We start from the raw sequence: 18,791 nt of genomic DNA on the forward strand, positions 1-18,791 counted from the left end.
GTAATGACTAAAGTTAAACCATGGTTTTCATATGCTCATAAAATCAGTTTTTCATGACTGTTTCATGACTGCAAAGTAAGATGTAGTATAGCAAGGTGAATATATTTACAGTAAACGTACATGTATTAATGTCCCAGCGCTTATAACTACTAAAAGAAGAATTCTAAGAGTACAGGTTATTATCAAGTTTCATATGTCTTAAGAAAAAATACCAAATACAACTAATATTAGTCTCAATAACTGTTAACACACACTTAACATATACAGTAACAAATGGCAAACTTCAACATGGTATCATATATACACTAAATGAGTTGTACTTAACAACTATGTTTTCCATGAGCAAGAAGTTGTTCTGATGCCTGCAGCTAGATGACAGTGTTGGCAGTCTGTGGCTGAGATAGGAGATCTGCCAGCTTAGTGGAAAAGTTGAGTGAGCTGTCTGTGGCTTTGTGGTCTGTATACTTACTGAGAAAGATGCAGCATGTTGTCTTATCTCCCACCATCTCAGAAGAGAGAAGGGTAGGGCCACTTATAAAGTTAATCTTTGCATAGGCATTTTCGGTAGTACACACTATCTGGATTTCTTGGAATCCGACCGCAAGTCTCTTCAGAGGGTAATGCGTATAGCCCAGTACATCACTGGGAGGGAGGGAGTTGTCCCATCCAGGACCTCTATACCAGGAGGTGTCAGAGGAAGGCCCTAAACATTTTCAAAGACTCTAACCACACACTCACAAATACTACACACACACACACACACACACACACACACACACACACACACACACACACACTTTCACACTCTGTCACACACTTTTACCCCTACCTACATGTACATACAATGTGTACATACAAAGCACATTTTTTTTGTCCATTAAAATAACATCAAATTGCTCAGAAATACAGTGTAGACATCGTTAATGTTGTAAATGTCTATTGTAGCTGGAAACGGCAGATTTTTTATGGAATATCTACATAGGCATACAGAGGCCCACTATCAGCAACCATCACTCCTGTGTTCCAATGGCACGTTGTGTTAGCTAATCCAAGTTTATAATTTTAAAAGGCTGATTGATCATTAGAAAACTCTTTTGCAATTATGTTAGCACAGCTGAAAACTGTTTTACTGATGAAAGGAGCGATAAAACTGGCCTTCTTTAGACTCGTTGAGTATCTGGAGCATCAGCATTTGTGGGTTCGATTACAGGCTCAAAATGGCCAGAAACAAAGACCTTCTTCTGAAACTTGTCAGTCTATTCTTGTTCCGAGAAAATGCTATTCCATACGAGAAATTGCCAAGAAACTGAAGATCTCATACAATGCTGTGTACTACTCCCTTCACAGAACAGGGCAAACTGGCTCTAACCAGAATAGAAAGAGGAGTGGGAGGCCCCGGTGCACAACTGAACAAGAGGACAAGTATATTAGAGTGTCTAGTTTGAGAAACAGATGCCTCACAGGTCCTCAACTGGAAGCTTCATTAAATAGTACCCAGAAATCACCAGTCTCTTTGTCAACAGCGAAGAGTCGACTCCGGGATGCTAGCCTTCTAGGCAGAGTTCCTCTGTCCAGTGTCTGTGTTCTTTTGCCCATCTTATTCTTTTATTTTTATTGGCCAGTCTGAGATATGGCTTTTTCTTTGCGACTCTGCCTAGAAGGCTAGCTTCCCAGAGTCGCCTTTTCACAGTAAATAGGGTGGTACTGATAGTCTAGTTGTTAAGAGCGTTGGGCCAATAACTGACGATTAGGTGAAAAATCTGTTGATGTGCCCGCTTAATCCTGATTGCTTCTGTAAATCGCTCTGCATCTGCTAAAATGTTTATGTAACGAGGGCTGATCTTAGGAGTAAGAACTTGAGGCTTAGACTCTAGCTATTGTGAGGGCTAATACTGTGGATCAAGTGCAATATGAGTGAAGCCGTAAATCCCATTCAGTCATTCTCTAGCTAGCTACCCTCTGATGTCAATACCACAAATCAGATTAATGATGTCATTTTACACAGGTTAGTGCCACTACAAAGGTCAGAGGCAATGTCAGAAGGATTAAGACAGACAGACATACCTATAAAACATACAGAGACAGAACGCTGTTCCGGTCCATTCACGCAAAGATGGACAGGGTTACTCAACACAGGTCATGTTATGGTCAGATCACACAGTGGGCTTAAACTAAGCATTCCGTCATTGTACTTGAGACTTTCACTGCAATGTATTTATTCTGCACTATCTATGAAAACAGACTGTTGATAATTGAAATGAATCAACTAGTAATAAAAACGTTGGGGTAATGTCATCATTGTCTACCGTCATTTGAGTGTCAAGGTGAAAGGGGATATTTTACATCATCTGTTGTAGCCTCCCCTACTGGTGACTTCTCAAATGAAATCTTACCATAGAGGGGATTATGGATAAAATAGAAAAACACCACCATTATTCAGGGGAAGAAGCACCGGAACAAAGCGTCTATCCCTTCTCTGTTTGGGAGACTGAAAATAAAAGGCAACACAATTTTCTGAATTCTAATTGCTTTATTTGTGGAATAGAATATAGACATCTGTGCTTTTGATCTGTTCTGCTCATCGTCCTCTAGGGAATCAGCAAATCTCTATCGCTGACATGAGTACTGGCTGTTGTCACCTCTCCTGAGCCTACACATCCGGTCACTTATCATTGGGTCAGGTAAACACTTCATTAGGAGTGGTATGTATAAGGTTCTTATAATCACTATGTAATCTTCCCATCAAACGTTTGTTGTATTCATACAGCATACACATATAAAGCATATGACACGACTTTACTCATCTGTCATCACTTCCATGAGAAAATGACATTGTGTAAATAATGTGAATCACATAGCTATATATGTTTGGAAATTAATGTTAGCAAATATGTGTGAGTTTGACATAGTGCTCATTCTACTCCTATCTGCATTATGTGAATAAATACTAAAGTAACTTTAGAACAGCTGTAGTGCACAGTTACAGAGATATCTTTCATTGCAATATTATGCAAATAATAATAATCCAAGAAAAAAAGTAGGATTGCCGAAGTTTGCGGTAAAATAATTACAACGGTTATTGCAAACACCAGATCTCATAAACAGAACTGGAGCCATGACAACAGTAAAGTCCAATGAGGTACAGTAGCAGCACTGATATGTTAGCATGTTTAACAAAAAAGTTGTTTGTCAATTACACAGCCATCAACGGGCTGCATACACTTAACCCTGTAACACAATATTACAATGAGAGAAGTCAATGAAAGGTAACTGTGAACTTTTCTTACTGGTAACCTCTTCTCCCTAATTTCTTTCTCATTGACAATGGATGCTGTTGAATCCCTCCTCTACATTTTATTTCCCAAAGAACAAAACAGGTAAAATACCTACAACGGTATCCATGCATATTTGTGATCAATAAACACAAGTCCTCCCAACCTACCACACACAGACCACACAATCATACTCACCCACTTCGCATTCTGGTGAGGAACATGCCTCAAAGTTTTTATTTCATTCATTTTTTTAACCTAATGTACACTTCTGGTGCAGCACTTGACATCATTATTACTTTACAATGTTGTCAGGATAAATAAATAAAACTAACTGTTCTGAGGGAAAGAATAAGGTACCATGCAAAAAAAACTGATGAGCTAGTCATATCTGATATCATTAATATCAGTAGTTCTTTTCTCCACCATCTACTGTACAGGAACATGCATAGCTGTATTAAGCTAGTCAGTACACTGACATTTTTTGGTAAGGTTTGAAGATGCATGTGATTTAGAGACGTATGATACAAAATATGTTACATATGTACTACCATCTAACAATCACTCCTTTATTTTCATTGAATTTGTGTGAAGAAATCTATTGCAGAATACAGAATTAATAATTCTCTCTCTAAAGGTGTATTTATATATCAATATAATTTTGTAATTATTCATAAACTTTATAATCTCTCCCTGCAATTTTTTTACACACATTATGTATATTTGTTTTTCCTGCTTGTTCTAACGTTGCATATCTTGAAAAGTAAAAGGCCTTCGATGCCACGGTGGGTATATTATTGTTGAAAAACACTCTTACCAACCACACCATCCATATGTGTCCGTTCTCTGAGTCCAAGAGGCATGTAGATTCCTGTTTCACACGCTGTCATCTGTTCATGCTCAGTTCACAGTCTCCGTGAGTCTCTGTGATACTCACTCAATTTACTAACTCCCCCACCCCCCGTAACTCCCTAGACCAAAAGGTCAACCTCACAGTAACTTTTCCAGCACATAACATGGATGGTTCAAATCAAATGAATGAATAAATGAAAAAGATTCACGCTAGCCCTACCTCTATTCAGTAGACATTACGTTGGTATTGGAGTGAAGCATTTGCAAAGAGTGTGTAAGGTACCATCCTTGAATGTCCTTCTTTCCCATGTTCTTCTCTGATGGGCCCCCTTCCTCTTCTTTTGTGCAATGGGTCAAGGTCCTGTGCTTCAGGGGGTTATAAAGAGGAGATCTTGACAGTTTCCTGGGTGTTGTAGGTACTGGAGCGAGAGTTGCGTAGGATGCCAGGGATGGCGGGTGAGTTAGGTAGGCTCTCATCAGGAGTGTTGGCTGGGGGAGTGGGGATACTGATGATGGCTGCCGTGTAGTCATCACAGTTCAGCTTCAGGTCTTGAGTCCTGGCATTTAGACTGGAGCGACTGCTCAGACACACATATACACACATAGATCAAGTTAGACAATGCATGCCAATATTCCCCTTAATAGTCCAACTTGTTTATTTTGAGTGGACTTTTATGTGTAATAATTGTAAGTAGATCAGTGTATTCTAGACAGGTAATTTGTTCTTCCACTCTCTGTAAAGTGATACATCCATCTACACCAACAATGTATAAAAATGCAAGTGCAATCTCACCATGATCAACTGTTTCTCTAAACAATAAACTATCATTAGTCATGCTACAGTGACAAATGAAAAACATTTTTTTGCATGGTTTTAGGCTACTGGTACATTTATCATTAAACCCGTGGAGGTTGTTTTGACAAACATCAACAGCATCAAAATAATTAGAGCCAGCAGAGCTTGAACAACTTTGCCTCAGCTCGTAATTCAGGATCAGCAGAATGGTCTTTCCAATGAATTGGCCAGAGTAAAATATACTAAAACATCAACAGCCTCTACGGTGACTTAGTGGTGGGGCAAAGATAGAAAGGGAGGGGTGGGCTCCTTGGATCAGGTGGACAGGTGGATGGTGTGCGGTACAGTACCTCTGTGGGTACTGGGTACCAGCAGGAGTCTTGGTGACGTGCAGCGTGTCCAGCTCCTGCACACTGCCCCGGCTGACAGAGACAGTGGAGTTGGCAAGGCGGAAGGCCCTCCTCTTGGCCCGGCGGGAGCAGCAGGTTGTGGTGGCCCCCTGCTGGCTGGACAGCGAAGTGCTGCGGCTGGTGCGGAAGCCCACTGAGTCGGTCACACACACCTCGCTGTAAGTGACTTCATCGGTGAACTCGTGATTCTGTCGACACATACAAGAAATAGAAATGTCTATCATGTCCCTCAGTGAGTTTAAAACTCTGGGGCAAAGATGTTCAGGAGGAGTGTAAATGTTTCCTGCAGGCTGGATTGTGTTACATTGTTTTACATTTTGATAATGTATTGACTACTGTTGCCTTCTTGGCCAGATCACCCTTGTAAAAGAGACTCTGTGTCTCAATGGGATTCTCCTGGATAAGTAAAGAAAGAAACAAAAGGCCTCTGATCGGCCTCACAGCTTTGAACTAGCTGTAGGTTTCTGCATGCTACCTGCTATAGCTCCAGGATGATGTCCTCCTGGTGGTGTTTAATGTGTGCTTTTAAGTGGTGAAGCCCATAGACACATTTCCACATTGCGTGGACAATAAAGTTTTTCTAATTCTATGATAGCTGCTCAACTGCTGAAAGTGTGAAACATCGTAAGTGTAACACTGCTGAGTGTGCATAAAGTACATCAAAGTGAGTGATAACCTTGAATAAAAAGTTATATCAGACAAAATGATCCATGAGATAGTTAAAAGGCAAAAAAGGAGCACTCACTGTGGTTTTCTCCAAGCAGTGCAATAGGTGATGATGTTGGTGCTCAAAGGCGGACCTGTTCTTCACACAAAGAGGTGTGCTGTCACCATCACCGTCCTGAGGGACACAGCAAGAGAGCAAATCACTTAGCTCAACATGGCCCCACATGAAAAGACATTGTCAGTGAAAATACAATGACATTAATAGTTGAATTAGTAGCTGGTAATTTATTGCTGTGATAAGCAAACTTAACATTGTAAACACATGTGAGATTTGATTTTGCCTGACAAATAGTGTAGAATTAGTTATTATTTGGACAATAATACCATACACAGTACTACTGAGTAGACCGTATGCCTCCACAGGGATAAGGAAATACATCTGAGTGACTGTCCTTGACTGTCTGATTGTACAGTAAGTGGCCGTTCATGACCTCTCTCTCCAGTGATGTTCACCCGGACACACAGAACCCCAGAGGACCAATGCCTCCTCTGATGCTTTCTAAAAAAAATTTTTTTGTGGTTCATTAAACATCTGGCTGTGAAGCTGAGATTTCTAGGTCAAGGTGGTTGATCGCTATCATTATTGCAATAGACGGCGAACAGCCTGTCAAAGTCATCTACATTGAGATGATCTTATCTGTTGGACTGAGAGAGAGTGTGCCAGACTGGGAGGGAGGGAGGGAGGGAGGGAGGGAGGGAGGGAGGGAGGGAGGGAGGGAGGGAGGGAGGGAGCAGGGAAACAGCCATGTTAGTCACAAAGCCCGTCTGGAGACCTGCTGCAGGGTCAGCGGGTTAAGGGACATCTGTTCGATTCACTACAGACATGTCCGATAAGATCGTCCCTAAGTAGAAATAAAAACAATTAGCTTTGGCCCTTTGGAAGTCGTACTCTATTGGGTCACTGGATTACAGAGGAGATGGATGAAGTGAGTAGTGTGTTCTTTAGTTCATGGTTTTGCTGTTCTGCACCAGTCTATATGTTGCCGTGTACAACAGCACAAAACACTGCACTGCGGTGACATTGCATGAGTGGTTGAACATTTCATGTTAGCTATTGGAAATCTGAGAGAATGTTTTGCATTACATTACATTACATCAAGTAGAAAACAGACTGCTAGCTATCCCTCATACAGTAGATTAAAATGAATGTTAATCACAGTCATTTGAAATAGGATTATGCAGTCCTGACTATAGAGTTCAATCCTAGGTTATTTGTTTTGCAATTTATGACAGAATTGGCTATATTTGTCCTAATTTATCAAAAGAGGAACATACATTAAATAGAAATACTGTGGGAGATAACATTGCAAATCATGATTCATGGATTAAGTTCGGTTATGGCTGGAAGCCATGCATTCTTTATGCTAATGTTTTTTTAAAGATCCATGTTACGGGAAACAGTGAGGTGTCAAATTGGGGAGATGGTTCTATAGGTGTTTGTGGGGGGAACTCTGGTATAGAGACTATACTGCAGGCAAGACAAAGACAACCAGGAAAATATACAACCCTGTGATAGACCTGGGAGAAAAAAACAACCCCTCTAGGTTTATAAATAGCTCTGCAGTCCTGTTAGTAATGGGTTTATAGATCCATGCTGAAAAAAAATACCCTCTCACTCTGGGATTGTAAATATTGGATTATAGTAGCTTTCAGCTGCTGAGAAGAAATAAAGATTACTCTGGAATCAACCTGGTGCATAGTAAAGATGAGAATTCAATCCCTCCCCATCTGTGTCTCCTCCTCCTCTCCCACCTCTACTCGTTAAACCAGCAGAATGGGCATCTTCTTATATCCCTCTCTCCTCCTTTGGTGAAGCAAGATTAGTATAGTGAAATATGTCTGGGAGGGAGCCCTTCTTTAATTCCCTGCACTGGCTACGGCTATTAAGGAGTGTTACTGGAGATACTTCCAGTTGCATTGCTGTCTTCAATCATATTTTGCATCATAGAGTGTATGATATAACACACAGTTACTAACTACACTGGTCTGCCATTCACATAGTACAGTACTGGATGTCAACCTGGTCACAGAGCACTTGGTATTATTCTGTACGTAAATCCAAGACTCTCCATTTAGTATGATATGTTACGTTTCATATGGTATGTATTAATTTATGGATATTCATCACCCATTCCGTATGATATGTTACGAATTACAATTCATATATGTTATGAATTGGCAAAACATACTTCACAGTATGTTACGAATTTGAAAAACATATGATACGTTACGAATTCTAGTTAAGTGGCTAACGTTAGCAAGATGGCTAACGTTAGCTAGGCTAGGGGTTAGGGTGAGGGGTTACAGGTTACGGGTTAAGGTTAGGGTTAAGTTTAGGAGTTAGGTTGGGTTAAGCTTATGGTTAGGGGGAGGGTTAGCTAAAAGGGTTAAGGTTAGGGGAAGGTTTAGCTAACATGCTACGTAGTTGCAAAAGTAGCTAAAAAGTAGTTGAAAAGTGGCTAATTAGCTAAAATGAAAAAATGTCAGTCCAAGTCAAGCACTGATGATTACATGGAGTAAAACCTCTGTGAGGAGGGGTCATCATGGAGGGCTTATTGTAACGGCTGTCTTCAGAAATGAACCAAGGCGCAGCAGGTATGTGAATACTCATCTTTAATTACCCAACAAAAGGAGTAAAGCATCCACAGGAAACAATAAACACGACAGCAGCAACAGTTTGCAGGCTAACAAACGCAGTGCAAAACAACCACCCACAACCCCAAAGAAAAACACACACACCTATATAGGACTTCCAATCAAAGGCAACTCAACACACCTGCCTTCAATTGGAAGTCCCAATCATCAACCCAACATTTAACAAACACAAACCCCCTGCCACATCCTGACCAAGACTAAGCAAAACGCCCTCTGCTGGTCAGGACGTGACAGTTATGCATGTTACGTGCAATGATGATAACATTGGAATAGTTACCTAATGCCTATATGCCCTATAGGGCAGGGCATTTCAAAATAGGATACGGACAATATATATATGAGTGTACAAAACATTAGCAACACCTTCCGAATATTGAGTTGCACCCCCTTTTGGCTTCAGAGCAGCCTCAATTCACCGGGGCATGGACTCTATAAGGTGTCGAAAGCGTTCCACAGGGATGCTGCCGTATGTTGACTCGAATGCTTCCCACAGTTGTGTCAAGTTGGCCGGATGTCCTTTGGGTGGTGGACCATTCTTGATACACACAGGAAACTGTTGAGCATGAAAAACCCAGCAGCGTTGCAGTTCTTGACACACTCAAACCGTTGCGCCTGGCACCTACTACCATACCCCATTCAAAGGCACTTAAACCTTTTGTCTTGCCCATCCACCCTCTGAAAGGCACACATACACAATCCATGTCTCAATTGTCTCAAGGCTTAAAAATTCTTCCCTTCATCTACACTGATTGAAGTGAATTTAACAGGTTACATCAATAAGGGATCATAGCTTTCACCTAGATTCACCTGGTCAGTCTATGTCATGGACACTCAGTGTACTATATGACATGATCTACACTATATGACCTGATCTTTCCAAAGGAGGGCAATAACTAGGGAAATACAAGAGATACAAAGGTACAAGTAATTGCCAAAATAAAGGAAACACCAAAATAAAGTGTCTTAATAGGATGTTAGGCCACCACAAGCCAGAACAGTTTCAATGCACCTTGGCGTAGATTCTACAAGTGTCTGGAAATCTATTGAAAGGATGCGACACCATTCTTCCACAAAAAATTCCATAATTTGGTGTTTTGTTGGTGGTGGGGGACAATGCTGTCTCAGGCGAAGGACTACAATCTCCCATAAGTGTTCACTTGGGTTGAGATCTGGTGACTGAGACGGCCATGGCATATGGTTTACATAATTTTAATGCTCATCAAACCATTCAGTGACCACCCGTGCCCTGCTGATGGGGGCATTATCATCCTATGGGGGCATAGCTATGGTAGCCAAAATAATGGCCAAAATAATGCCCTTCCCAACATTTTTACCCTAAGCATGATGGGATGTTAATTGCTTAATCAACTCAGGAACCACAACTGTGTGGAACCACCTGCTTTGAATATACTTTGTATCCCATATTTACTGAAGTGTTTCCATTATTTTGGCAGTTACCTGTAGATACGCTATGTTAGAATGTTTTATTTAGGTGAAGTCTGAGGTAATACAACTGAGGCAAAAAAAAATGTCACTGCTTTAAAGATGAACAGCTCAGGATGGATGGTGAATCAGGAGACTAGTGAATTGCTACTCATCCTTTAGTAACTCTATATTTTGTGGCCCCTGTTGCTAATCAAATCAAATGTATTTATATAGCCCTTCTTACATCAGTTGATATCTCAAAGTGCTGTACAGAAACCCAGCCTAAAACCCCAAACAGCAAGCAATGCAGGTGTAGAAGCACGGCATTACCTATGTGTGTCCATAAACCACCTGTCCACAACCTCTGCTTTCTGTTCTCTGATTCCCTGACCTCTCAATACACTCTTAGATTAAAAGGGTTCCAAATGGGTTCTGTGGCTGTCCCCATAGGAAAACCCTTTTTGAATGCAGACAGAACTCTTTTGGGTTCCATGTAGAACCCTCTGGGGAAGGGTTCTACATGGAACCCAAAAGGCTTATACCTGGAACCAAAAGGGGTTATTCAAAGGTTCTCCTATGGGGACAACCGAAGATCCCTTTTTGGTTTTAGATAGCACCTTTTTACCTAAGAGTGTAGGATCATTGGTTGAAACAATGTATTTACATACTGTGAATGAGATTCATTCTGAGGGAAAAAATAATACATATTCGGTGTAGCAAGTCATCCTTCATTATTGCAGGACTATTGGTGCTGACTCTGTTGGATAGATTTAATCAAAGGAAAGTTTGGGATGAAATATTAATGACTGTCAATGTGACATTTGGTTATTTTAAATGTCATTGAAACTGAAGCTGACTGATTCTTACAATGTGCTTGATGTTCCCCGGCCAGCAGCTTTATTCACATTTTTTTATTTATATATATGTTTTTCAAATTGGCAATCATAATGACATGAGATTATTATGCAGATAAGGCCAGCAGTCTAGTCTCTTTTTATTGGTATGTAACTGTTATGAAAGTTGTATTGTCAATTTGTTTTGTAATTAAACACCGCTTTAACCGTGTACATGACACTGCAACAACATTTCCCCATGGGGACAATAAAGTCAGTAATGTAAAGTAAAGATTAGGTAGGTGAAACTGCAGCAGAAAGTGTTGGTGTAGGGGAGGTGCTCCAGAATTGAGAGAGAAAGAGAGAGAGAGAGAGAGAAAGAGAGAGAACAGCAATCTGTCTGATTCTGAAGTAAATCCAGTCATTATTGGCTAAGAATAAGCTGCAGTTAAAGGAACAATTAATGATGCCATGGCAACAAAACTATCTCCAGAAAAGAGAAAAGCTTTAGTGCCATTTTGTTTTATCACAAAGCTGAACTCCAAATGCTTTATCTTATCAGTCCAGAACCTCTGCTAAAAGCATTAAAGTAGGTATTTACCCTTTTTGCCATTGACTCTTCCCTACTTTGCTCAGACCCTGATGAGTATGTGCAACTATATATATATTTAAACATACTTTAGGTGAAATACTGTATGCTGTACATGTGAAATCCAAACATACACCAGTGAAATAACTGTGATTCTGTATATGAGCATAAGGAAACATTTGCTCATGTGTATTGCTTACCTGCAAACCCCCATCCTCTTTGTGCTGCAAGAATGCATTGGTGGCCCCTTTTTTAGCCATTCGAATCCTTGCCTGGCGCACTTTCTGGAGAATGGAAAAGAATTGGACAGAAATGCCTGTGTCAGCATTTGCTCCACATACAACCCAGTGAGCAATATCTGTTGAATAAATACAAAAACGGACATTTCACAAGACAGTGTGAATCCTTGTCGCTTTCCAATCGGCATTTGCCTGACAAGCACACCTAGTAAGAATAGAACTCTATGATACATAGGATACATTACAGCAAAGGGACTGTCGACCTTCACAACAAACTGACTTGCAGATGAGGAGAATGACATCATGCCTCCCTCTCTTACCTGCTGTGCCCTCATCTTATCTGCCCGTTGGTTCTGGTGGTAGATCCTGGCGAAGTTGGAGACTATGACAGGCACAGGTAGAGCAATCACCAGCACACCACTGAGGGAGCAGATGGAGCCAAATATCTTGCCCGCTATGGAGTCTGGAACCATGTCTCCATATCTGCAAACAGCAACAGCAAGCCAGTGGGGGATTAATGTGAGGAACGCTCCTCTCAGGTCATTACTGTGACTAGTGAGACAGAACAGTTATATCTCAACATCACAGTGTATACAGGCAGAGACGCAAACCAATGGCTGTGAGTGTAAACGTGTCAATCATCCTGTCTTGGACTTCAAACAGTTTACTTTAGAATGGCTCTGAAATGTAAAAAAGAAATGTGCCTGAAATAGATGACAGGTACAGCACTCTATCACCTGTGAAAAAACTCATAGGGAACAAGAAAAGGAGATCAACACAATTACTCTTACTACACTATTAAGACTTCAATAAATCCATTGTGACAAGTCTTCATTGTGCTTATGTGAACATTTGATTATATCATGCATTACTTGTCAAAACTCAGAAGCTCATCTTTGCAACTGAACACCTCATTTAAGAAAGACTGATTGCCATGACTGAGAGTGATCACGCCAGAGCAATTAAGTAAACCATTTATGTCTCTCTCCTTCACTCTCACTGAGCACACACATACCGTACATGCACACACGCACGTACACACACACGCACATGCACAGTCGCGAACACACACACGCACATACACACACACGCACACATTTTTCCACTCTCTCTAAGCACATGCTATCATTCAAACACAGGCACACAAGTTGCTGGTGGTTGCCTCATATAGGGTAGTACACCATCTCACCTCTGATTGGCCTAGCTCACTCCATAATTCACTGGTGCTGAGCTGAATGACTGTTACAAAGCAATAATAGGGGAGTGATGTCAGAAGCCAGACAGGTGTGGTGGAGCCAACATTTCCCACTTTCATCATGGCCATTGCTGTGCAGTGGAGGAATATGACAACTGCCTTCTGATCAGCAAGCTTTCCCATTAAAATAAGGCCTACATAGACATGCTGTGGCCCAACATGGCAGGGGGCTACTGTCAGAGATAAACACTACAAACCTGTTAGCATCATTCACTCATGGAATGTTTGTCTTTCAAATAATGTAAAAACTAAAAGGTTTGTTTTGGTTTGCCCATCTGGCTGTCACTGCCACTGGATAGATTTCTTGAAGGGGCTATTTACATAAATGATAAATGCACAAAAAACTTCCCTGCTGTAAGACACATACAGTATGGCAGCTGTGGCACTGTCTGCACTTTGGACCACCAACAATAAAACTGCATATTGGTACTACTGTATGTACTGTATTCACAACAGGTGGCCTATTTGACGACATTCTGCAGGTACAAAAACAAGCATGAATATACTGTGATCCGCATGCATTAATAGTCAGTCACTGTTAGAGTAGCATATTGATCCGAGAAACATTGGTACAAAAGTCTTATAGGACGCATATAACCATGAGGGAAAAATATGAATTTTCTGTCTTAAGAACAGATTTGATATACTGCTTTCATTTGAAGCTACTGATGGACTCCTCAAGCCATACAGTTGAAATCAGTTCTGGATAATTACAGGGGGGAACTGAGAAAGATTACTGTACAGTTGATGGGAAAGTTAATAGAGTTTCTCTGGACTGGGGACATTTGTAAACCACTCAAGCCCTTTAGATCAGCACCATTTTTGAGCAATTGTTTGTTGTATTGTAGTGCAGCAATTCTAGTGCAGCACACCATCATAGTGCTGAGGGAGCATCAGCTAGTTCCAACCATCCGAGTAGCTACAATAGCTCTGTTAAAGTAGAGCTCTAGTGAAGATGGTGGAGGTGGTGGTTGTAGTAGTATTAGTACTAGTGTTTGGTTTAGTATGTCGATACCGTACTTACAAACGGTATATCTTCATTTATGGCAGAACTTTCATGCTCATAATGAGACTTACATTTCTTATTACACAAGTTCAATTATGTATCATAAGCAAACGCCTAAGGGACATTTTCTTCCTACCATTTCATTCAAATTCATTCTGGGTCTGATCCTAATACATTTTACAGCCAATTGTTTCCCCTTTGAATTGAAAAATAGATTAATGTTAGCAACGTTGTATCTGATTGCAAGATAGCTAGGAGGCAAGACGGCTATCTCAAACCCGGCAGAATAAGGAGGGGGAACATCTAAAAAAGCACTCATCGAGCCCACAAGACAAAGTGCTTGATAAAATACTACCTGTTGCCTTCTTTTTATGTGAAGATGTTGTCTATTGTTGTGTTCCCTGCTTCCCTCCGTTCAATAGCCCGTAAGGGGCTCTGTGCTCCCTGGACCAATCTACATCAACTCCAGCCTCTAATCTAGCTTCGCATTGGAAAACATCCAAATGATCGAATGGCAGGATATCTGCAGATGGCCCTCGGTTCAAAGATAAACAAGAGAACAAGTTATATACAGTACCAGTCAAAAGTTTGGACACACCTACTCATTAAAGGGTTATCTTTATTTTTACTATTTCTACATTGTAGAATGATAGTAAAGACATCAAAACTATGCAATAACACATATGGAATCATGTAGCAACCAAAAAAGTATTAAACAAATCAAAATATATTTTATATTTCAGATTCTTCAAAGTAGCCACCCTTTGCCTTGATGACAGCTTTGCACACTCTTGGCATTCTCTCAACCAGCTTCACGAGGTAGTCACCTGGAATGAATTTCAATTAACAGGTGTGCCTTGTTAAAAGTTAATTTGTGGATTTTCTTTCCTTCTTAATGCATTTGAGCCAATCAGTTGTGTTGTGATAAGGTAGGGGTGGTATACAGAAGATAGCTCTATTTGATAAAATACCAATTATATTATATTATGGCAAGAACAGCTCAAATAAGCAAAGACAAATGACAGTCCATCGTTACTTTAAGACACAAAGGTCAGTCAATGCAGAAAATGTCAAGAACTTTGAAAGTATCTTCAAGTGTAGTTGCACAAACAGGAAAGGAAGACCCAGATTTACCTCTGCTGCAGAGGATGAGTTCATTAGAGTTAACTGCACCTCAGATTGCAGCCCAAATAAATGCTTCACAGAGTTCAAGACAGACACAACATCAACTGTTCAGAGGAGACTGCAAAAATCAGGCCTTCATGGATGAATTTCTTCAAAGAAACCAATACTAAAGGACATCAATAAGAAGAAGAAACTTGCTTGGTCCAAGAAACACGATCAATGGACATTAGACCGGTGGAAATCTGTCCTTTGGTCTGATGAGTCCAAATGTGGGATTTTTGGTTCCAACCGCTGTGTCTTTGTGAGACGCAGGGTAGGTGAACAGATGATCTCTGCATGTGTGGTTCCCATCATGAAGCATGGAGGAGGAGGTGTGATGGTGTGTGGGGCTGCTTTGCTGGTGACACTTTGTGATTTATTTAGAATTCAAGGCACAGTTAACCAGCATGGCTACCACAGCATTCTGCAGCGACACGCCATCCCATCTCGTTTGCGCTTAGCAGGACCATCATTTGTATTTCAACAGGACAATGACCCAAACCACACCTACTGGCTGATTAAGGGCTATTTGACCAAGAAGGAGAGTGATGGAGTATTGCATCAGATGACCTGGCTTCCACAATCACCCGACCTCCACCGAATTGAGATGGTTTGGGATGAGTTGGACTGCAGAGTGAAGGAAAAGCAGCCAACAAGTGCTCAGCATATGTGGGAACTCCTTCAAGACTGTTAGAAAAGCATTCCTCATGAAGCTGGTTGAGAGAATGCCAAGAGTGTGCAAAGCTGTCATCATTGCAAAGGGTGGCTACTTTGAAGAATCTCAAATATAAAATATATGAAGAAAATAGTAAAAATAAACTTTTGACTGGTACTGTATGTTAATGCTCATTGATATCATGCTATGAAAGCTATACTATATAATTACAATTGTTATATATTTTAACAATGGCATATTTACAGTAGATTGAACACAGGCATTAATAGAATACAAATGAAATATTTGAGACAAGAACAGAATACTACTGTGCACAGGTCAGTTCAGTGTCAGTGTCTCAATGTTTTCTTTGCAGCAATATCCATGCATTTCTCATCAGCATTATGAAGAGCTTCCTAGCTCTTTAATTTGCCCATAATAGAATAATGTCTTAGACAGATGCCCCTGTGGGAGAGCGAGAGAGAGGCAGCCTGGCCTAGATGTGGGTACTGAAAGGGGTCAAGGAGGGTTGTCAGTAGTTCACAGGGATATTGAGTAGAGAGAGAATAGTGAACCGAGAAATCGCAGAAAACTGTTAACTCTTCTTTTTTTCCTTTTTTTTTTACAGCCTTCATGGAAAATGCTACACATGATTAATTTTGAACTTTTTTTAAGATCAGCTATTATTTATATGGCTACCTTATATTCTTGGCAGTCATGTGAATGCAGTACAATGCTCTTCATATGAATCCCCATCAGCACTACAGGCACTGTACTACCTTATTCCTGCCTCCTCACAATTCTGTCTCTACAATCAAGGCATGATTTTGGCTGCTCACATTTTCGAAAGAGAGGTTTTGTACATGATCCTTGTATCCAGCCCAAAGGCTATGTTTTCGTGTCTAATAACAGTGCAATATGTTGCACTTCAAGCTTGAGAAAAATGACCAACCGTGTCTAAAAGGTCTGATTCAAACGAGCCAAATCATTCCAATCCAACATTCTCATAATGTAGGATAATCCTCGCTGAAAAAATGTTCAGGGAAAAGCCAATGAAAAACTTTAACACTGACCACAAACAAGCCAATTGGAGAATGGAGCATTTTTGCCACAGTCACCCAAGGTGAACCTAACATCTCAGATTGAAACTCATTGGGAGTCTTACCTACGCATAGCTAGCAGATTGTAACGGGATAAGGTGATGCTCCATTAGCCGTTACAGGTTAGGTACCGTTGGAGTAGCAGGTCATTTTCTACCAACTTTATTTCTTTATTTTATTTTACCTTTTTTTTTAACTAGGCAAGTTAGTTAAGAACACATTTTTACTTACAATGTCGGCCTACCCTGGCAAAACCCTAACCCGGACGACGCTGGGCCAATTGTGCGGCGCCCTATTGGCCTCCCAATCAAGGCCGGTTGTGATACAGCCTGGAATCGAATCAGGGTCTGTAGTGACGCCTCTAGCACTGAGATGCAGTGCCTTAGACCTCTGCGCCACTCGAGAGCCCCCAAATTTTCGACCGACCTTAACTTGGCGACACATCCTCTATTCCGGACTTGGAAGACAACCAATGTCTTCTTATTATCAATGTCTAGTTGCAGGGGGTTTGCTTGAATTTTTGAAACACTCCGTTATTAAATGTTTTGCTAACCAAGCAATCCAACAATGTATACGCCGCCATCTTTTTCAAATTAATAATCTTCTCTCATTTTATTGAGACAGGTGAGTGTCATCATGACATGCGACACTTTGGGGTGGACACCCACGTCTCAATCAATCAGAGAAGATTTGAAATAGACAAGATGGCAGCGAATACATTGTTGGATTACTTCATGGAGCAAAATAATTATTTTAAAAACAGAGTATTTTCTAAATTCAAACAAACCCCCTGCAACTAGACATGGATGTTTAGAAGACATTGGTCGTCTTCCGAGTTGGGGATTGAGAAAGTATTGACAAGTTAAGGTTGGTCAATAATTCTCTGTGCTACTCCAAACAGTACGTATCTAAAAACGCCTATTAGCCAGCTGGATAAGAGTAATGGTCTGACTAGGCCATACATTCTAATTGCTAACCTACTCAATACTGACTATCACATAAGGTGTGTAACTGATATTGACTTGTTGTGAGTGGAGTGGTGATTGTGTCCGGCAGCTCTGATTGGTTAAACACTCATTTGCTATACATGATAAACAGCTGCTAATGCAAAGTGACAGACCCACAAGCACCACTTGACATGCATCCTATTCAAACCTAATGGGGACAATGGGCTCATCAGTGATTGCATCAGGTAATGACTCCTTTGGTAATGAACAGGCAAATGTCAAGTGCCTGTGAATTAAACAGAGGAAGGATTTCCCCTTGGTTAGCTGACAACGTTAATGATTACAGGAGCACACCTGGATACCACCACGATAATGCTCTGTTTAGTTACGGTATGACCAATGATTTATTGACAGAAAGTGTCAGCGACCAATAGACCTGCGGTATTCATAGACATTGAAATTGCTGGGATGGGACAACCACATCCCCTCGCTTTGATTACAATTGTACAATTTCTATTTGGGTAACAGAAAAAAAACCTGTGTAATATTTTTTTTTTTAAATCCCTTTGACTTTGAAGTGTGGGTCATTGTGGACTTGGATTCCTTCAGTGATGTCCACATGCTGTGTAGTTGAGGTGATTGGCCTCGGACAAAATCTGTAAAAATCCTATGAATAATTCCCGGATATTAATAATATTGCCCGTCTGTGACTTATGACTGTCCCTCTGTTAAACTTCCAACAGGACTGAAACACAGAAGCGTGCCCTGACAACAACATTCAGAACAGCAGCATAACATAAATGTATGTATGAGTGATTCCATAAAGACATGCCATAAAACATGAACTTTATCACAGCATGAACATGG

General features: G+C 40.7%; 1 protein-coding gene across 1 annotated transcript in view; it reads right to left on the reverse strand.

Moving 5' to 3' along the window:
* Window positions 1-2,522: 2,522 nt before the first annotated feature.
* LOC106572071 (potassium voltage-gated channel subfamily D member 1) overlaps window positions 2,523-18,791 on the reverse strand; it is a 61,363-nt gene continuing 45,094 nt past the window's right edge. Inside the window, exons 3-7 of the mRNA XM_014145867.2 lie at window positions 12,118-12,280; window positions 11,759-11,842; window positions 6,076-6,171; window positions 5,271-5,518; window positions 2,523-4,702 (exon numbers count right to left, since the gene is read on the reverse strand). Of these exons, the coding sequence (XP_014001342.1) occupies window positions 4,501-4,702; window positions 5,271-5,518; window positions 6,076-6,171; window positions 11,759-11,842; window positions 12,118-12,280 (793 nt within the window). The 3' untranslated portion in view covers window positions 2,523-4,500. The remainder of the gene's footprint in view (window positions 4,703-5,270; window positions 5,519-6,075; window positions 6,172-11,758; window positions 11,843-12,117; window positions 12,281-18,791) is intronic.

This window comes from Salmo salar, chromosome ssa15 (genome assembly GCF_905237065.1).
Source record: "Salmo salar chromosome ssa15, Ssal_v3.1, whole genome shotgun sequence".
In the NCBI taxonomy this organism is placed as follows: domain Eukaryota; kingdom Metazoa; phylum Chordata; class Actinopteri; order Salmoniformes; family Salmonidae; genus Salmo; species Salmo salar.